At 43.8% G+C, this 22,539-nt stretch overlaps 1 protein-coding gene across 1 annotated transcript in view; it reads right to left on the bottom strand.

The window, feature by feature from the left end:
* The window catches only part of GMCL1 (germ cell-less 1, spermatogenesis associated), a 979,035-nt gene that overhangs the window by 695,762 nt on the left and 260,734 nt on the right, over positions 1–22,539 (bottom strand). The window contains exon 4 of the mRNA XM_069618907.1: positions 1,676–1,773. Coding sequence (XP_069475008.1) covers positions 1,676–1,773 — 98 coding nt within the window. The remainder of the gene's footprint in view (positions 1–1,675; positions 1,774–22,539) is intronic.

Raw genomic sequence — 22,539 nt, 5'->3', positions numbered from 1 at the left:
CAGATGTTTGAGCTTTAACCATCAGCATAGGGAAACTAAATATTTTACATGAAAGCACATTCAATGTAGAGAGTGCGCTAGTGTCAATCATTCATCTCAAAGTACTTCTGATTATTTCAGTACTCTCCCCTATATTCCTATGGAGCAAGGGATTAAGATCGCTCAGTGAGTTAAGCTCTGGCTAGCAGTAACTGTTTCAACCTGCAGTCACATACATTTTAACTCCAGCACACAGACTCTAGCATTCACGCTTACAACGGAAGTGAACGGACTCCCATTCAGTTGGACAACATTTAGATCTGTTATTTGCAGTTCTGCAAACATTAAATGGACAAATGTTAGAAAGTGGAATTCAGAAAAGAAATCATACTGTTCTTTTCCCAAAGCTTTTTAACTGAGATGTGTCGTATACTGTCAGGTTGTTTTAGTGCTTTGCAAATCAGCTTCATGAAACTGTGCCTCAGCCTCGAAATGTTGATGTAAAACTAAAGATAGGATGACAGGTGATGTGCTCCCTTGGGAGAAGTGGAGACTGAAACCAGGATACATGTGCGCCAATCACAGCTTCTCCTAATGACCAAACTGTGTAATCTTGGTTATGTCACTTTATCTAATAAGGCCTACTTATCCAACTGCTCCAATTGAGATATTCCATAAGTGATTGAGTTCAATTTGCACTTTAGATAACAAGCTGAATACATTACCGCAAAAGTGCACCAACATTGCATCCCAATCCCCACCCACTTAACCTGACCCACTTTCGCACCCATTCAACCGAGGGCCCTTTTCAGCATTCTTTACTACAGCATACATGTCTTAAATGAGTCACTGCTTGGCGGTTAGGCACAGCAGGTCTAGTAGCACAAGCGTGTGCCTGAGCAAGCGAGGATACGCTTGACGTATGATGCAGACACTTGGGCATGTGACTTTGTACCTTACATATGTTGAATATATATCTACATTTCAGGCTTTACTGGTCATAAACTGCCAGTAGTTCGGCGAAAGTGGACCACTTGGCTTATGGACACAACATTTGGGCTTGTGAAACCACACGTTGAATAAGAGGACTGTACATGACAACTAGGCCTCACCCGGTAGAAGAAGAAACTACTTGTGTCCATGAGGCTGCATTTAGCATATTAGCACCATGACTTGCTGGTGAAAATTTAGCTGGCATTAGATGGTAGCCAGGGAACATTTGAGGGTCTACAAGCATAGAGGACTGACTTGTCCATGAAGTTCTGCTGAGTGTGCACCATAATAATGATTAGGAAGTAAAATAAACTGTTCTGCTCAAAAAACTTTTTTTTTCTATTACCTGAATGTGGTGTTTATATTTACATTTCCGATGTCATGTCCCTTCAAGTGATGTCAACAGGGCAAAGGTTCCTGTGTTGTCATTAGGGTTAAAGGTAATTTGTTGATGCCTCCAGAGGTGTGATGTAACTTCTGATACTCAGGGCATTTTGGTGAATTGACTTGCCTGAACAAAAGTAAGGGAACTGTGGCTGATTTTTCAGAAACCTAGAGGAACATCAAAGCCTTTTCAACAATTCTAAATCGACAATTTTAAATCATTGTCTCAGCCCATTAATTGGGCTGAAACAATGATTTATTTATTTTTAAAAAGCAATGAAAAGCTGTCTTTACAGCCACTGTAAAAAAAAAAACTTACCAGCTGCAGCATGCTTGCCGCTGCCAGGATGGAAATGACTTGTCTGGGCTTTATCAAGACATCATCTCGATAGAGAGATCCAAACGCCACCTGCAGAGCTGGAAGAAGCAGTGTTCAGGCTGTTTCAAAGACTTCCCATCAATTCACATGGACATTTTCAGCAGAAATCAATGCATGGCAAGTAGAAATGTATTGTTTTAATAGCTGTGCAAAAAACCACAACTGAAAAGAAGGAGAGGTAACTAAACTACATGGGATCGGTTTTAAATGTGTGATCAACAGAATCATTATAATCTCAATTTAAAGCCATATCCTAAGAAACCACCAGCACTTGCTCTCATGATGAGGCATTCTATAAATTGTGGGTAGACTATTCTACAATGCCCAGTGTATAAGGAAAACGTTACTTACCAGTAACTACAGTTCTCAGGCTTTGGTATCTTCCATAGATTCGATTCACATGATTTGAATATTCCAAGTCAGGCTGAGAAGGCTCAGTAGATGTACAAAGTAGTTTCACATATACCTAAAAAAAAATGCATTTGCTTCAGTGATCTATCGACCTCATTTTGGGCCCCTTAGCTATCCCCAGCTAATGAGGTGGGCAGGCCTAAACTCCTCTGATAGAGGAAATCTTCAGATTCTGGTAACGCAAGGAAGTACACAAACATTATGAGCCTCACTGGGGCAGGAGGGTGGATCGCATGTGAATCAATGAAAGATACCAATGCTGGGAAACTGTAGTCACAGGCAACTTTTTCCTTCTGCAGCATTGGTGCTTTCAAGAGCCACATGCTTTGAAAAGATTACAAAGCAGTTCGAACAAATTAAAAGGCATACCTTGCTAGGGAGGAGATTAATGAGGCAGAGTTCAATGAAACTTCCGGTCTAAACCTTGACTCCTCGTTGGTTTTAGTGTTTATCAGTGGTGCTTGATGAGCTGATGCTTCACCTTCCAAGTTGCTGCTCAGAAGCTGCATTCCAGGGCAACGCAGTCAAACACTGTTGTGGCCACAACTGCTGTGGTAAGATGAGCTCTGACTCCTATAGAGTGAAGGTGCTCACTCCCCGACACAATATCCAAAAAGCAGAATAATGGACACACTTTCAGTTTGTACTTGGGCTTGCCTAGTATCATGAGGCATTTTCCCGTTTCTATTTGGATTGCCCAAAGTCGCCATCATCATCGCACTATTAGGAATCGTCTCTGCACAGCATCGTACTCCCAGTTGGCACACACACAAGATCAGCAGGAGGAAAACAATAACGGGGACCATTAACTTCATTGCAGTCCCGAGCCACGATGGTACCCAGTCGAATGCCGCACTAAACCAGTCACTAGCTTCAACACCACCTTCTTCTTTCATCCGCACTCCAAGATCATGCACTGCTGATATTACATGCAAGAGTGTTCCATTTTCAGCATCTGAAGAAGGCACGAACGTGCAACATGCACTCCCGATTTTTCGGCAAACACCGCCTTCCATAGCTGTGAGCAGGTCGAGCATGTAAAGATTTTGCATTGTCATCAGTCTAAGTGCTCTTAATTCTACCTTTATTACATTGAATCCTTCTTCTGTGTCGTTGGCCAACTTGATCAGTTCCCAGCACATAATCTGAAGCCACTTGGCGTTTGCTCGTGCCTGTATGCTGGGGATAAGTGATGCAAAAAATGTCTCTGCTGAATTGAACAGTTTGTACTGATCAGGTATTTGCGCCAAGAAGTTTGAAGAGTCTTTTGAGAGGTAATTGGATGCTCTCTTTTTGCGGGACATTTAATCTTGTAACTTGTCTTCTGATAGCACGTCATAGATGGGGGGGCTCTTCACGTGCAGGTTTAGGTGCCGGTTGTCGTGGATTGGGCTGCAACTCCACCTGGAATGGTTCTCCAGAATCACCAGCAGTGCAGAGTGCAGCGTTGCCAGAGCACATTGGCCCCTCCATGATGACCGGAGGTGCAAGTATGCCCGTTTGCCACACACCCAGTAGTGGTCCATCAAAGCAGCTGTTCCTTTTCGCATGTCCGGTATTCTGTTGCATCGTGTGTTGGAGCCCATGAGTGCTCTTCCCTCCCCCTGGAAACAGTTCATATTTTTCTTCACACTGGATTTTGATTGGTTTTTCGACAGCAGTGACCCATGTTAGTTTTGCAATGTGTTGAGACAATATGTGGGAGCAGGTGTCCTCCATCCATTTCAGTCTTTTGTCCGATAAGCCACGTAGCACTTCTGCATTGCACATCACTGTTGCATTTTGCCATTTCTTGTCAGCGAACATTGTCCCTTTAATTGCAAAGAACGGCTCTTTAAAGCATGTTGTACCTTGAGGTTTGTTTTTGCACAGCTTTTCATCAGGAGGAAGCAGTTGTAGGTTTACCGTGTGTGCCTGGAAGGTGCTCCTTATCCTACACAGTGCGAGATGAACGTGACACTGAGCTTCCACTAAGGGGGATTCTTGTGCCACTAAAACCTTCGGCGTCCCTGATGCATGAGGTATCAGTGAACACACATAACCACTACCATTTGTGGCCTGTCTCCCTGTGGTGCTCATATCAGAGTACCATTTGTTAGACTGTTCCGGATGCCGAATATCCTCCACCTCATCTAATCCTAACCCGTGGTATGCATCGTATTTTAATTCTTTTGTTTGCTGCTTCTTCCTATGAATGGACTTATTTTTACCATTAGTTAATGACCTTTTGTACCTTTTACAATCGACACTGGCCTTTTCTGGTGCACTGAAAGCATACGAGCGATAAATGGTTAACAGACCCACATCTGTGAGTGTTCAAAAGTGCATCTGACATGTTGGTAGGAGACAAAGTATATACACTATTGACATATGAGGTAGGATATTTGGTTGTGTACGGGTCACTTGGTGGTACTGTAAACATTACCAGCAGGGGGCGCCAAGCATCGGATGCTTGATCCGACGTCTCCCTTCATCAGGCTGAATCTCACCTCATGAAAGCAGTATTTCCTACAATTTCTACCTCAACGCTGCATTTCTTTGCTTCCTAATTTCCCTGAGCTTCACTGGACTGCCTTTCCTCGCAAAAATTCAACTCTTTTCTACCCGTCCGCCTCCCTCAACTCTTCTCCCGCCTTGTGGGTGAAAACATGGTGACCTCGACTTGCTTCCTGGTGACTGTTCCCTCTATCTGCTAGCTTCACGGTTGTTCATGTGACTACCAACAGCTACTCAGTCACTCAGAACACAGCGCAGACCACGTCCAACTCTTCCGCGAAGCACAGTGGGCAACCTGGCGGTAGGTCCACCAAAGGCAAATGGAATGGGAGAAAGGTGCAGGGTGAAATCCCAGGCCGGTAAGCAAGCTGCGCTCACCGGCATCGACGCAGTTCCGTCACGGGCCACGTGAAAACGCAACGACCTCGAACTGCTCCCTCTATCAGCTAGCTTCACAGTTGCTCCTGTGACTCCCTCCAGCTTCTCAGTCACTCAGAACACAGCGCTGACTAAGAAGCTCAGAGGGCAACCTGGCGGTAGTTCCACCAGAGGCAAACGGAACGGGAGAAAGGCGCAGGGCGAAATCCCAGGCCGGTAAGCAAGCTGCGCTCACCGGTATCAATGCAGTCCAGACACGGACCACGTCCACCTGCCGACACCTTCAACAGCTCCTCTGCCCCTAGCTACCACTGCCCTACAGCTCCTGTCGTCCGTTCCACCTACTACTGTCAACTTCATCCTCTGCCACTGCACCCTCGGCACTTGCAGCCCCAGTGGCCCGATCCATATAACACTGCCTGCGGCTGTTATTACCTGGCTGCCTCGGCCCCTGTTGCTCCTTCTGTCCGCTCCATCAATTAGACTACTACCAAATATAGCCTACCACTCCATCAGCTACAGCCCGCTGCTAATTACAGCCTGCTGCTGTCACTGCCTCTGGCTACCCTGTGCCCCTGCAGCTCCTCTCAGCCCGCTCCAACAGCCACAGACTGCCGTGTTCACTGCACCGGGCTGCCATTGCTCCTGCACCTCTTTTGGCCCCTCCACCTGACAGACTGCTACTTTCTCTGCCTCCGGCTACCACGACCCCTGCAGGTCCTCTGTCCCGCGCCATCAGCCATCAACTGCCACTTTACCACCTCTGGCTGCCGCGGCCCCTGCAGCTCCTGTTGCCCGCTTCATCTTCCACGGCCTGCTGCTTTCTCCGGCTCCATCTGCCGACCCCCCTGCAGCCCCAGTTTCCCGCTCCTTCCTCCACCTTTTGCTGCTTGCACCACCTCTTTCAGACGTGGCCCCTGCAGCTCCTGAGACCCGTTCCATCTGCCACTGGCTGCAGTCCCCCCCGCCTCCGACATCCTCGGCCTTTGCCTGCTCCCCTCTTGTGAGTAATCTTGATTCCGCCCTCCTGCGTGTCTCTCCGTGGCTCCTCTCAACCATCTCCACTACCGCCCCCCGATTACCGCTCCAACGCCTCTCTGCTCAAGCGCCTGCTGCTTCCGGTGACCCATTCATCACCCTGCAGCCGCGGCCCTTGCTGGCTCCCTTCTACTAGCCAACAACATCCTGCAGCCCTCTTCTCTTCGACTCATACTGTGGTGCAGCCTCCCTCTGGGTGCTCCTTTCTACCACTCCACTGCTACTGTCCTCCACGTCTGCTAGTCACTTCAGCTGCAGCCCATAGTGCTCTACTGCCTTCCAGTACCGCTGCACCACCAAGTCTACATGAGTGACTCCCACTGGACCTACAGCGCTCCTCTCTCCTGCTCCTACTAGGGGTACTCCCGACTACGTGTCCTGACCCTCCGATCCACCTTTCCACGTCACGTCACTGGCTCGGCAGCGCTCCTCTCTCATGCCCCTCCTGGGTGTGCAGCATCTGGACGTGTAACTACCACTATCCTCGATCTGCCTCTCCATCCTGCCAGTATCTGAGCCCTCCCTCCACCGGCCCATTCTGGAGTGTCTCTACTGCCTCTACTACCTCCCAGTACCACTGCCTCCATCTTGCGTGCTCCTAAGTTGTTCCTGATCCACTCAACTGGCTGCGTCCTCTCCAGTTTCAAGTTACAACCCCTTGGACCCATTACCCTCCCCCCTTGAGTATTCTGGACTTCTAGCGCCTTATTTACCCTGCCTTTGCATCCTCTGCAGCATTGCTCTTCCGCCCTCTTGACTTCTCTCCCCTTTATACCCCACCTCTTACCAACTGGTATTCTAGAGTACCATACCTACTGCACCTGCCCTTACCTAATTTTTACTCCTTGTTATGTGCTGCTTCTCCTTCTTGTGCCCCTCCCCTTTCTTCCCCTCTCCCCAATGCCCTCTCCCCCCTCAAAATTCTCTATCTTATCATCATGGCCATTTCCTCTCTCAACACCCTTCCTGCCTCCAAATGCCTCATTCCGATGCCGCAACCTCATCTATCTACAAATCTCCAATACTCCCAATTCCTTTGAAGTCATCCTCTGGAATACCAGATCCATTTGCAACAAAACCACTGCTGTCCTTGACCTGTTCTTACGCCTCAACCTCCAATTTCTCTGCATCACGGAAACATCTCCACCCCCCCTTCCCCCCCAGGACACCTCTGCTCCTGCATCCATCACCTCGTCCTCATCTTCTTTCGAGCACGTCCCTCGCCCCTCTGGCCGTGGAGGCAGCCTAGGCCTTCTTTTCCGCCCTCACTTTACCTCCTCTCCCTCTCCTACTTCTCTACCCACTCTTCCTTCCTTTGAATTCATGTATAAAATCTTTAACTCTCCTCATGCTATATCATTCCTCATCATATATTGGCCTCCCGGCCTGGTCGGCTTCTTCTACGAAGACATTGACCATCTTCTCAGCCTCCTCGCCCCTCTAATCGTACTTGGCGACTTCAATCTTCATCTCTCCTCCAACCCCACCTCCTCTCCTCTACTATCCATCCTGCGCACCCGCAAAAGTACACCAAAAGTACTGTTGGCTGTCGAGGCTGTCTCGGATTACTTTGTTCGAACATTGAACTTTTTTTTCAGCCTTTGCCTTGTTCGAGCGGCTCTCACAACGGATCGGGTACCTTTTGCTTTCTACACCGGAGGAAGTCTTGAGCTGTGACTCTGGCATTGCCTGGCCTCTGACGAGGAAATAAGGAGGTGACTGTGTGCCTTGATACATGCTTTCATATATGCTTTCATATATGCTTCCCTACATGTATACACAGAAGTGTAGTACATTACAGTGTGCTTTTTGTTGATTCCCCAACACAAAACGTTTCATTTACAATCCCTTTTTTGTTTTTATTTTCAAGGTGTGTTCTCCATGGTGGACCTGACCCCTTGCCCCATGATGCCTTCTGGCACCTTTAAATATCTCCCAGTCTAGCGCACTTGCGCTGTGCACCCGCGAAAGTACACCAAAAGTACTGTTCGCTATTCGCTGGTGAGGCTGGGGTAGCTGGGTTGATTTAATGGTGCATTTGTGTGACACTTTATAAATAACATACACCGGTGTTGTTTATTAGGACTTTTGGTGGTTTGAGGGTGTTTGATTTTTTGTTTTAGCTTGCTTCGGCTCGCTAAGTTTAAATATAATTTCCATTATATTGTTTTCTGAACGTTTGTTGCTAGTTAACACAAATATTTAACAAGTGTATTTTTTTTGTTAAAGATTTTTTACCCTCTTAACGCATGCAACTCTACACTCTAAAATCCAACATGCCCGACACAATACCACATTCAGGATGCCCGCCAGGTACCTCTGCTAGTAAAATAAAGGGCAAATTACAAAGAGTTTCTTCCTCTACGGCAGTAACTCTTACGCCAGGTGCTAAAAAACGAGTTAAAACTCCAAAACCTTTAAACTCGAGCAAGGACATCAGGCACTTCTGCCCTGCTTTGAAAATATTGTCTCGAGACCTTATTTCTACAAACTTTCAAAATGATTGACATTCTATTTCAACTACGAATCCAGACCATCCTGAAGATTCTCCGAATTACGCAACTCAAGCTACTACTCCATCAGCTCTTTTGTTGTTCTCGCCTCATACTATTTCAACAAATCAAGGTGAACTAGTAAAATCAATAGATATGACAATTCAAGGCCCTAGTTCCATCATCCTAGCGTCATCCAATCCTTCTCAGACTACACTTGTTGATCAAGAAGTGATACCAAATCATGGGGTGCGACCACTCTCTGATGATACAATTTTACAAGCAATTAAGATCGCTAAAAAAAACGGTCCATCTAGACCACAGCTAGATCAAATTGAGGAAATTTCCGATACTGAGGAAAATCAAAAACTGTTCCTAGAAACCTCTCTACATACAAGTACTCGAGAGACAAATTCTTCTGCCCATTCGGCATCACTGGACCACCGCAAACGATGCTCAATGGACAACTATTTCTATAGCTGCTTCTTATATTCTACCCACACCCAGACATCGTACCTCATCCAGAGAGAAAGTGATCCCCTCTTCAAATTCGGGTCTTATTGAAATCACCTTGGTAGCGGTGAATTCTACAATCCAAAATTTGCTCAAACTCTTTGAGTCGCTTGAATTAAAAATTAACATGCAATCTGAAAAGATTGATCAGATTGTGACTTGGATGCAATCTCATTCTCATCAAAAAGTGTTACCCCCGTCTCAAGCGTTGGTGGAACAAGAGACCATCAGGACGATTCCAATTCTTTCTACATCAACAGTCCGCTCTGACAACTTAACATCATCTTTACCGTCGTTCAAACACATTATCCGTCCAATTGAATCAGACACGCTTACAACAACTGAACACAATTCTTCGTGGATAAGTGTGGATAATAACCCGACAATTGAAGAGCGCCAGATAAATAAGGTTGGTCTTGATAAGCGCCTTCGCGCCAAAGGTAAAGCAAGACACCTCATGACGAAAACTTTTTTTTCGACTAATAAGACAGCGAAGGTCAACAAATCTATATACTGTGCTACTTCAATTGATTTAACTAAAACCACAAATTCCTCTAGTGAACAAATCAAGGTGGTTGAAGAATTGTCAATCACACAAACTAAAAATCTAGGATGTCTACCTATGAATCATTCTCCACTGAACCAACTTGTTACTGCATTGGATGATGATGCTCACAACTCTGCTCATCAAAAGCCCTTACAAGGTCCCTGTGCGAAGTCTAAAAATGAAACTGTTTGTGTACCCCAAATGAGTGGTGCAGTACAAGCAACTAATCCAAAAGAATCCACTCACAATGCTGCTATTAAAGCAGCAGTCGATGCATACCTTTCTCAGTGTACTACTAAAGCAAATGTAGGGGCTGCGATAAATCAGACTGAGTTAAAAGCTCCGACTGAAATTATGCAACCTCAGAAAAAAAATTGCATTCCAACCAAAGCCGAATCAACCTGAAAAATCAAAGCAAGTCGCCTTTGCAAACATTACGCATGCAATTGTTAATGAAGGAATGCAATCGCAGACGATGAATGAACATAATGATACTATAAAAACAGCCATTGAAGCATATTTTAAGCAACTTAACTTTGTCCCAAACGGTAGTATCAATTCAAACAGTATGGAAGTAAGCACATCACATCCGCATAACAACACTTTAACTAAAGATACTGCGCAATGGCATCGAATTTCCAGGTCTCCAAAACACCCGCCGCAACACAAACATGTGGCAGAGGGATCCAAAACCAAGTTGCAGAAATGGGATTCCAAGTTAAAACAGAATAATTTCATCAATTATCATACGCTCATATTGAAATGCAGAGCTGCCCCACACCATCAATATGATCTTTCTAGAACAAGTGTTCTTAACATTTTTAACGACATCCCTGAACTGGAAGACCTGACATCAGCAGACATCGACCAAGTTGAATTCATTTGTGACGTTAACTTATCCATAGTTCGCCTTTGGATGAAATCTGGTCTGGTACTAAACACTATGGCGAGCAAAGATGGCGCTATTCAATATGGGCTTTCTTTTAGCACAAGATCCCGAAAGGAAGAACTTGGAAACTTCATGTGAGACGCAGAAATCCCAAAATTCTGGCCAAGTGGAATGTCAATGCTCTTTCTGTTCTTTAGACCATAAAACAACCAATGATCACCCCACTAACTCGCAAACATAACCACCATTGCAGCAAATTTCTTCTGAAAGACCAACAAGTCTTATCACACTTATTAGTTGGAACACGCAAGGCCACAACACAACCACTTGCAGTGGGACCAGAACAGCTTGCTTTTTGATGCCGACATAGTAATGTTACAAGAAACCTGGATGACCTCTCCTCCCCTATGGGACAATCATGATGTAGCTTTTATTCCAGGAATTTCTGCACAAAAGGGCTGTCCCATGGCATGCCTGCTAGTAGCAGTTAAAACTAGCTTGTCTATAGAATTAGTCCAATGGGTCAGTCCCAATAATGTTTTTTTTTTTTTATTTTTTTTTTATTTAACATTTATAAAGCGCTCACACAGCCCGCAGGCATCGAGGCGCTGTTACAGGAATTGTTCGTTTTTTCTTAGTTGCGTAATTGTGTTTTTTTTTGTCTTAGTTGCGTATTTATAACGCGCTTAAACACCCAGAGGTTTTTAAGCGCGGACCCGGGGATCGAACCTGTTGTTGCTTTGTGTCGTCTTGCTTCCAAGACGCGCACGCTGCTGCTGAGCTATCCTCCCGGGACTATGCAACTGGTTAAGGTCATATTTGATGGTCATGCCCTAGCCATAATTAATCTGTATAGAAATCCTGCCGCAATCTCGGATAGCCTTTTCTATAGAGATTTGACAAAACTATTTGAACTGATTGCGAAAACGAATGAAATCATGTCGGTTGTTCTAGCTGGAGACCTCAATTTAGAATGTACTAAATCTCCTAATGGCAAGAAAACTCTCGAAATAAACAAATGGAAGAACTACATGAATCATTTTGGCATGCGAATGACTAACGGCTCCTTGCCGGGGGATATTCCATATCATTTTACTTGGCAGAGAGGCACTTTAAAAAGCACAATAGGTTATATCTATTTATCAAATGTGCTCTTCATGCAAGCGGCAAGTCTCAAAATAATAATGCAATCTGCAAGCGATCATCAAATGTTAACACTTACCTGGCCGATATTGGGTCTTGAAAACCAACAAGAACGAACTTGGATGTCCCAAGCCCTTAGTATAAATAACTCTAAGACACGCTTTAAGTGGACCACAAAGTCCTTAAGTACATTTAATTCGATTTTGTGAGATCAATTAACTTCATGTCAAGCCCAATCTTATTTAGATACCTTGTCAATATTCAAACATTCTGGCATTCCCATTAGGAATAAACACAACCATGTATTTAATCAAGCTATCCAACAAGCAATAAAAGTCTTTCGTAAGGAATTGCGAGACACTAAATGCTTACCTCTGCTTGAGATGATCAAAGCTTGTAAAATCATCAAATCCCGCTTTAGAACTTGGGTCAGATCGCACAAAGGAAAATTGTTCCAACAGGATGGTGAAGCGTTTCTGGTTGCTACCTTAACTAAAAACTCGGCTTAAATTTGGCAATTATTAAATTTGAATACAACTACTAATCCATTTGTTTCGCAAGCAAAAAGTTTCAGAGATCGAATGGATTGCTCACTTTACAACTTATAAGTCTTATGACGTTTTCCATCATGAAACACAATCTATTTCCTGGAACTTGGAATGCTCTGAAGCGATTATTGAACTCATCGCAAAATCTTCTTCCTCTAGAGCAGCTGGACCGGAAGGAATTAATAATCAAATGTTGAAACATCCTAAACACTGGGCCATCATCCTCAATAATATTTTTCAACGCATCATTCATACAAAGAAAATCCCAGACTCATGGTGTACATCGATCATAGTACCAATCTTTAAAAAAGGTGATTGTGGCATTCCATCCAATTAATCGACCAATAGCTCTCCTAGATTCTCCTGGCAAAATCTTCAACCGCCTAGTACCAAGAGACTTCAACAACTGGTCACAGTCATTTAATGTTCGGAATCAAAATCAAAACAGGATTTGTTTCAGGTCTTGGGACTTCAGTTAACCGAATGGTAATAAATGCTTTGAAAGAACAAGCAAAAAATACTAACACGTCCCTGTTCTTCGCGTTTATCGACTTAAACGCAGCATTCGACTCTGTTTCAAGGGTGAAGCTGATTGAGAAATTAGTTAAAGCTCAGTGTCCACAAGATCCGATTGACTTCATTTATTTGTTGCACTCTTCAACTTCTATTCAGGTCCGTCTGACATTTGGGGGCCTGCTGTCCGCCGTGATACGAACTGCAAGAGGCCTGAAGCAGGGCTGTATTTTGGCCTCAGTCTTTTTTTTTTTTATTCATGACGCCAGAAACATCTTTAATCACATTGGGTCTGATTCACCCAAATTAAACACAATTCCAATACAGGCATATGGTATGCCGATGATCTTGTTCACATATCTAAAACTCCAACAGGATTACAAAAACTATTATCTGTTATAACCATGTATTTTGATGAAAATGAACTATCAATGAATGTCAAAAAGTCACAAATTGTAGCGTTTACTCCTAGACCAACACGCAGAAATCAATTTGTATGGAGAGTGAAAGATATTATCTTAGATATTGTGCCTTACTATAGATATCTGGGACTACCCTTTGAAGGTAACAATTCTGCCTCAGTACATTCAAATTTGCTACAAGATAAGCTAACATGTGCCATATCTCAAACAAAAATAACATTATACAAGTATGGTAAATTTACCATCAATCCTGCACTTGTGTTTTGGCAACAGAAAGTTTCCCCTGTGTTGTTATATGGACTAGAATCGAGAGTAATAACGTCCCCCAATTTCTTGAATAAATTGGAGGCCAAATTTTCGAGACAGATTCTTAAAGTACCACAATCTACTCCCGGAGTTTGTTTGCTATATTAGTTGGGCCTGGTTTCCCCAAGTGCGAAATATCATTGGCAATTATGGGCCCTCTTGCGTAAATGTCTTGTCAACACTAATGAACAATCAATTCCAGCAATTCTAGCGTCTCATTTATTTACGTCAAATCATGTTTTCATCCAGAAATGTACAAGACATGTTTATCAAGTATTAGTAATGGCAGACGTGGATTTGCAAACACTTATATTTAATCCAGTAAGAGCGAAAAAGAAAATCTTCCTCCAAGATTGAATTCTAACTCGCTCTTTATGCTTGCAGTATAAGCACTTTGATTGCTATGCTGACAAGAGAATGGGAGTTGTAGAACCATATTTGATCAGAACACCCTCCCCACAAATTCGCATGGCCATGGTAAAAATGCATTTCAATCTTTGGCATACTGGAGATGCCTTGTCTTAACGAAAACAAATCGATGGGTCAGCGAATTTCTGTAGATTTTGTTGCGATTTGGCACAAAAAGAAACATTAGAACATCTAATTATAGAGTTGCACAGCGCTGATTCCTTTGAGAAACAAATTGTTTGTGAAACATATGTCCTCAGTTGCAAATGTTCAGCCTGAATTCAGATGGGCTTTTCTTCTCAATTCTACCAAGACAAGTCTAAATATAGCCCTGGCAATTTCTTTCACTACTTTGTTTCATGATAATGAAATTGGCTAATAGGCAAATGTTAAGTTTTTTAGATTTTATGTCATTTATGACTGTTTTATACAATAGTTATGTAAATTGTTAAGAATATAAGGCTGTAAAAAAAAACTATTGTAGCTGTTTTCCCTTCTGTAACCTAGCACTTATGCAATTGATTGATATTATGATAAGCTTACAATTGTCTAAAAAGATCTCTTCTTTTTTTCCTTTTCTTCTATATTTATTGTAATTACTATAATATATGTAAATGTTTTCCTTTTTTATATATAAATTGAAAAAAGTAGATTAATTTCTGCTAAATTTCAATAACAAAAATAAATAAATAAAAAAAATACTATCCATCCTTGATTCCTACCTTCTCACTCCTCTCCCTTCCCTTCCTACTCACCAATCTGGCTCTACCATTGACCTCATCTTTACCTCTCTTCCTTCTCCACTTCTCCTATTTCTTCTCTTCCCAACTATCTCTCTGACCACTCCTTACTCTCCTTCTCCCTCATTGCTCCCTCCTCCTCATCCCCCTCCTCTCCCTCTCCCACCCCCTTCTTCCGGAGTGACCTACGTAACTTCAACACTTCCCTCTTCCTCACTTCCTGCTCTTCTTCCCCCCCTGCTCTCCCAATTCTCCTCTCTCTCTGCCACTGAAGCATCTTCCATCTTAACTTCCTACCTCTCCTCTACTCTACATCTTCTTTACCCTCTCTCCTCGTTCCGCCCTTCTCGCTGACCTGCTCAACCATGGCTCTCAGCTCATCTTTCCTCCATGCACCGCCTTCTTAGGCGCCTCGAACGCTCCTGGCTCAAACACCCCTCCCCCTCCAACCAATCTGCCTATTTCTACCATCACTCCCTCTAGGACTCTTGTCTCAACTCCGCTAAGTGCACTTATTTCTCCGACCTTCTTCACTCTCAGTCCTCTCATCCACTCCGTATCTTTCAAACCCTAACTCGACTTCTCTCTCCTCCTAACCCCGATCATTCTATTGCCTCTCCTCTCTCTGCCTCTGATTTTGCCACCTTCTCCAACAAAGTCCTCAATCTCCGACAAACTATCCTCTCCTCCCCTTCATACTCCCCTCCTCCCCCGCCCATCTCCATATCCTCTTTTACCCCTATCACTCAGTCTGAAGTTACGCTCATCCTTTTTAAAAACCCATCCCACCGCATCTCCCACTGACCCCATTCCTACCTCCCTTATCCCTAAAATCTACCCCCTCTTAATACCCTATCTCACCTCCTTTTTCAAAATCTGTCTCTCCACTTCCACCTTCCCCACTCCTTTTAAGCTTGCTACTATGATCCCCATTCTCAAAAAACCTTCTGCTAATCCCCTTCTTACTTCCAATTCTCACCCCATCTCTCTTCTCCCCTTCCTTTCTAAACTTCTAGAACGCATTGTCTATTCTCAACTCTCTCCCTTCATCTCCAACCATTCTCTCCTCCCCCCAACCAATCTGGATTCCGCCCTCTCCACTCCACGGAAACTGCTCTAACCTCTATTCTCAACTCTCTCCTTTCTGCTCGCTACTCTAAGCATTCCTCTATTCTTATCCTGCTCGACCTCTCTGCTGCCTTTGATACTGTTGACCACCCTCTACTCCTTAGCTCTCCATCTTCATTTGGCCTTAAAGACACTGTTCTTAATTGGTTCTCCTCCTATCTTTCTAACCGCACCTTTTCAGTCTCATGGGATGGCTGATTCCTCCCCTATCTTCCCTCTCAACCATGGCATTCCCCAAGGCTCTGTCCTCGGGCCCTTTCTCTTCTCACTCTATACTTCCTTCGTAGCTCCTATTATCTCCTCCTTTGGCATCTCACACCATTTCTACGCTGATGATACCCAGCTCTTCCTTTCCTTCTCCTCCTTCTCTCCTGAAATCCACCTTAAGCTTACTTCTTGCCTCTCTGCTATTAAATCCCGGATGTCCTCTCACTTCCTTACTCTTACACTGATAAAACTGAGCTCCTATTCTTTCCTGCTAACACTCTCCCTCCTCCCTCACCTCCTCCTTTCATTCTCTTTCCCCCCTCCCAACTTCCCTTCTCTCCTCACGCCCACAACCTTGGTCTCCACATTGACCCCCACCTCTCTGTATCTCACATCTCTCTCACTGCCAGATCTTGCCGCTTCCACCTCTACAACATCCGTGAAATTCGCCCTTTCCTAACCTTTCATGCCACTAAACTCCTAATCTCCTCCCTCATCTTCTCCAGACTCTTCTACTGCTCCACTCTTTTCCTCGGACTCCCCTCCTCAAATCCATCTACCACTCTGCCATCTGCTCCCTCTACCTTCTCTCACCTCACGACTCCATCTCCTCTTAACTCTTTAGGATGGCTCTCATTTCACTCCCAGCTCTAATTCAACTTTCTCTGCCTAGTTTTCAAAGCCCTCTAGTGTCTTGCCCCTCTCTACCTATCCTCCCTTCTTAATTTCTATACTTCTTCTCGTTCTCGCCACTCTGCAGATCACTTCCTTCTCTCTTCTCCTCCTTCACTCTGTGCCCCTTCCCGCTTCCGCTCCTTCCAACTTCTCGCTCCTTTCCATTGGAACTGCCTTCCTCTCCCATCCGCTCTATTACCTCCTACCCTTCTTTTCGAACTTGCCTAAAATCCTATCTCTCCCACTCACCCCATTTGCTTCTTTTTCTTCCTTTTCTCCATTGAAGCCACCTCCACCTTCACCTCCTACCCCCCGTTTCTCACCATGGTCTCTCTCCATTTGCAATTAATCTCATAATGTAAATTGTTCCTTGTACTGTTTTCTGGTTTTGATTTAATGTCATGTATTGCTTGTTGTATTTTCTTGTTCCTCATGTAAAGCGCCTTGGATTAAAGCGCTATATAAATTAAAATAAATACAAATACAAATTACTGGAGTGGAAATAAGTTGTCATCTGCATAAACTACATTTTCGCTTTCAATCATTGCAAATGGCCCAAGTTGTAATGACAAATGTGTACGATTCTTGTGTAGTGTAGTAATGTTTAAGAAAGAATTATGGTCCCATATTAGTTTCACACCATCCCATATTAGTCTACTCCCTTCTTGTATTAGTTTTCCCCCACACCCTCTTCTTTTAGGTCCCCAACAATAAAAGAAATGCTCCAGTACAGCCCCAAACACAATAATATTTTAGAAAATAAAATGGGCGTAAAATAAAGGCCGCTTTCATACGAATATACCCTAGTGGCACCTATGCTATGGCTACTTCTATCTATCTAACTCAATTCTGTTTGTAACCAAAGAGCTACTTTCCGCCATTGTTGCACCTACAGAGTGGGATATAAGGGGTTAAACATATTTTCAGTTTATCAGCTCTTTCAAACATAGAGAGAGAGAGAGAGAGAGAGAGAGAGCGAGATATCCTGATAAGCAATACATTAGTTTTAAAGACATGTTTCTCTGAACCACTATATTGCTATTGCATCTCTTACGCCACTATGCAGTTTTATCCTATATTAAGGAGTTGCTGCCTCTCGTTCATCTTGTGGAGTGTTTCAGGTACTACACTGTCATGGGATTTTCTAACTGACAGGTGGATCCAGCATTTCAGGTCCTTCACCTTCATTGCAGACTGTTTGCAGTATATAACCTCATAAGGGAAATGAAATCTGCGTATAAAACTGCGGACATATACTAGTTCCCCAGGCATTAGAGGAGTTGACGGACCATCTGCTGAGGGTGCTGAAGTATCAGTTTCATTTTCTCTAGTGCATGGCAGGGCGGTTTGTTTCGAAATCACTCGCACTGCCCTTGTGAGCTGTGTGAGATATAGTTTGAATTCTTCTCCCAACACTGTGGCACTTCTATGGGCAGCAGACATTGTTCTTACTGGGGACAGGGGCGTTTGCATTCGTCGGCCAGTTACTATTTCATGGGGGGACAAATGGTGGTCCTTACTGGGTTGAGTACGCAGTTGAAATAAAGCCAGTGGGAGACAATAAACCCAATTATTTTTAAGAGTGTGGCACAGCTTGAACAACCTACTTTTGAGGAGGCCATTACTCATTTCTACCACCCCATTCGCTTGAGGTGATAAATTTCACACATTTTATGCTTTATTCCCAATAATGTGGTCACTTCTCTGAAGAGCCATATACAAAAGCACCAAACACTGCTTGCTACCCAACTTCCTCTACACTGTCAACGGGGTGGTAGTTCCTATAAGTAATAATAATTTCTCTTAGCTGCAAATAGCTGCAAAGATCACATGAACATGAATATTAGCAAAATAACAACAACTTTTAATTCATAATCCAATTGTTAAAACAACCATCTGTAAAGCCAATATAACGATGGTATGACTAAAAAACAAATCACAAATATACAGACAAGTCGATATTTTCTCAGAGAGCTTCACAGTTTGGATCAAAGCATCATCTTTGTACATTTTACAAGTATGTTTTGAAAACATCTCATTTCAAAAAAGATCTTTCCTATCTATTCCAGTAACTATGATGTTAGTATCAAAGTGATTTGAAAACAACATGACATCCTATCTTTTGTCATGACAGGTCTACATCAACTTGTGTTTCGGGGGAGAGGCATACACCACAACTGATGTATCTTGATGTAAAGTGTGTAGTCTGTCCCATTCTTCAGGACGCTGTCAATTTTTCAGTGTATAATCCAATATACATACAAAGGAGCAGTCATGTGATCAGCATATACTGCCTGCAAGTACAAACAAATAAAAATGGCTTACTATTAAAAACCTCATATTCATGTGACCATAGTGGTTTCATCTAGCAGCACAGGGACTAAACACCCCACTGACCTGCTACTCGCGTAGCTTGTTCGTTCGTGTGGGAGTCAATTTTCATAATTCGGCATCACTATTTTGCCCAGTGAGTTATTCCTTACTGAAAAACAGCAAAAAGGAGAGGTTATATTGATTCTCTCCTTGCTGCTACATAGAAAAATCTATGAGATGTTCTATATTAAACCATTACCTGTTCATGGTAAGGTACAAGTACGACATTCTGGTGCATCACCACTCTATCTGGAGTGGGCGAAGAAAAGTCTCCACATCCAGCTCTCAGCAGCGTCTGTTGCTGTAGTACTCCTGGCATGTGAGAAAAAGGGGAGGGGGAGGGAGGATAAGAACAGGAGACACAGACCAAGAGACTTTTAGCCTACATGTTTCCAGTCATGTGTACTGTTACTGAATGTTATCAAGTGTGGACGTTTACACTTACTTTTACGGCATTCGCGGAGTAATCAGAAAGCTGCGTTTGCATTTTATGAAGCAATGGCGGTCCGCGTGTCAATGATCCGCTGGAGCCTGCCGATCGCAATATATTTCGGCAATGAAAAGCTTCCTAAGGTTCAAAAATAGTTTTAGATTGGCCTGCATTGACGTGTTTACTCTACAAGTCCTACTGTGTTAATTATGTTGCTGCTTCACTTACTATTAAAGGATGGAAATCTTTGTGTGCTCGTCTCGCGGCAACGCTTCCGTGGTGGCTTGTGTGCATCCAGCCGCCATGTTAGATATAGACGTACTTAAACTGGACCGCTCAACTGTCGTATGTATGCGCACAACGTGACGGCCATCTTGGATTGGTGCCGCGGACGGCCACACGGGAGATAGATGTTGTTAATCTATTCTCTACTCGTACCCAGATATTGAATCTATTTATCATATACGAGAGACCATACTTAATAAGGCTGCAATGACATCTTGGTACTAAAAAATATACATATAGATTATTGCGTTTGCCATCGCATTGTAACGATATAGATTCTATGCGCGCATTTGCAAATGTGTGCATGGTAATACACAGGTAGGAACCTGTTGTAGGTATGCCCAGGTATGTATGAATGGAACAAATGAATGGTATGTCTAAACAGGGAGGCCCTTAATGTATGTGGGAATACCGTTATGACCCAATAGAGAGGGGGGAGGTGGGGTTTTGTGTCCTGAATCAATGATAAAAAAGATTCCACTCCACAGCTAGATTTAGACCAGTTTTTGCTGTGTCCAAGTTGTAAATCCATCTTTGTTCGGTTTTCCTAAGGGTTAAATCCCTATCGCCTCCTCGTGTGTGTGCTGGAATTACTTGAATTACAAACCAATACATTTCGTCTTGGGTGTGTTTTGTTGCGTCATAATGTGCCACCAGTGGTTTATCTGCAGTGTGATTTCTTATAGCTGATCTATGCTCACATATGCGCGTCTTCACTTTTCTTTTGGTCTTCCCAATGTATAGGAGACCACAAGGGCACCTGAAGAGGTAATTCACGAAATGTGTCCCATTGTTGGAGCGTATGACATCGCATATGCCCCAACGTGGGAACGCTTCCCTTAATAAAAATGTAGCTGCGCATTTCGCGTCTGGGTGGGCGCAAAGTCTTGCCTCCACCCAGCGAGAAAAGGGACAAACCACTACAAGTACCTAGCCCTATTGCACCTTTCTCCCATAGCCGCATAATCAATGTGCAGTTCACTGAAAGGTTCCGATGGGACGGGGCAATGTTCCCCGCAATGTTCTAAGAGTCATTCCGTAGCTGAATGTTTGGCATGTTATGCACTCAATTGTCAATTTATTAATTTATTCCTGGAGGTTCGGGATGAACCAATCCTCCTGGATGTCTGCCGCAATATGTGGTTTTAATGTGTGAGCTGGAAATTGTAACTGTGCAAACGCTATTTGCAACAATTCTACAGGAAGTCTATGGGTGACTGTGTGCAGCCCCTTTTTGCCCATAGTTCTTGTTCTGACTGGGGTGCTTTCCTCTGGAGGTGCATTATTTGCGCTTTGGGGAGGGAGTTATAGCCACTGTCTTTGGGCTCCCCCGCTTGCCCGTTCATCACATATTCTGTTGCCAAGTCTTTCTGGAAGTGTGCTGCCTGTTTTTGGCGGCATCCGCCAATGCGTTTCCTAGTGATATTTTGTCTTTGTTATTAGTGTGGGCTTGGCATTTTACCAGCACTACAGCTGATGGTTCTGCAAATGCCTCCATCAATTCATTTAGTAATCCTGCATGTTGCACAGGTGACCCGTCTGCTCTCCTGAACCCTCTTCTCCTCCATCTAGAGAGTCCTGCATGTACCATGGTGGTTACATATGCTGAATCTGTGTATATTGTTACTGCACACCCTTTTGCTGCACAGAGCGCTTCAATTAGCGCTACCAATTCTGCTGCTTGATCTGAATAATGCATTGGCAATCTCTTCTGTATTAGCAACTCGTATTCCCCTTCCTCCAACCTCACTACTGCTGCACAAACATGCTTTTCACCAGTCTCTGGACAAATGGATGCTGACCCATCTACAAAATATGCTTCTCTCTCCTTAACTCAATGGAATGTCACTTGCTTTGGGAATGTCGTCTCCTTCCCCCTCATATGTGGCACAGTCATGTGTGTGCATATGTTCCAACATACATGGCTCTGTGAGGAATGTGGCTGGGTTCACTGTTTTACAACATATCACATGACTGTTTGGGCTTGAGATGATGATTTCATAGGCAGTGGACCTTTGCGGGGTATGTATGTATGTATTTTATCATATATAGCGCCGATAGCCTGCAGGCATCAGGGCGCTTAAACAAGACAAACACTTACTGCCCATCAGCCTCAAGGAACCGAAAAAGGAATACCCAGGATGACTACGAACTCCTATCTTATCAGAATAAGTGAGTCTTAAGCTGTTTTCTGAACACTGAGTGGCTGCTTTCCATTCTCAAAGGATCAGGTAAATCATTCCACAGATGAGCTGCCAACACCACAAAAGATCTTCCCAACCCGGACTTCAATTTGTACTTAGGGATGGTCAGAAGGCTCTTACCTTCGGCCCGAAGATGTCTGAGTGGTGCGTGTGGAACCAGGCTATTCATTAAATAGCTAGGGGCTTTACCATAGAGGCATCTGTGCACCAGTGCCAGGGATTTAAACTTTACTCTCTCCTCCACTTCAAGCCAGTGGAGGGATATCCTGTCCTTGGTTACGTGATCTCTTCTCTTGAGACTTTTGACCAGCCTAACTGTGCCGTTCTGAATGACTTGGCATCTAGCCAAGTCCTTAGCAGAAGCCCCAATCAAGAGGGCATTTCCGTAGTCTAGCCTTGACAACACAATGGCTCTAGCAATAGTAGCCATATTACCTTCATTCAAAAAAGGTCTGATGGCCTTCATGATCCGTAAATAGTAAGCTGTATTTTTTTGTAAGTAGTTAGTCTGTGCTTCGGAGTCGACAGCCGAATTCACCATCAGGCCAAGGGTTTTGACCTGAGAGGATACTAAAATACTAGCTTCCTTAATCTGGAAGGACTCAAACTCTGTTCCAAGTTTGGCTAACTGGCGACTGGAGCCGAACAGCATCAGTTA

The sequence above is a fragment of the Ambystoma mexicanum genome, chromosome 10, assembly GCF_040938575.1.
Source record: "Ambystoma mexicanum isolate Mex_15411 chromosome 10, UKY_AmexF1_1, whole genome shotgun sequence".
Classification (NCBI taxonomy): Eukaryota; Metazoa; Chordata; class Amphibia; order Caudata; family Ambystomatidae; genus Ambystoma; species Ambystoma mexicanum.
Note: the sequence above shows the minus strand (reverse complement) of the source record. Positions and strands in the feature narration are given on the sequence as shown.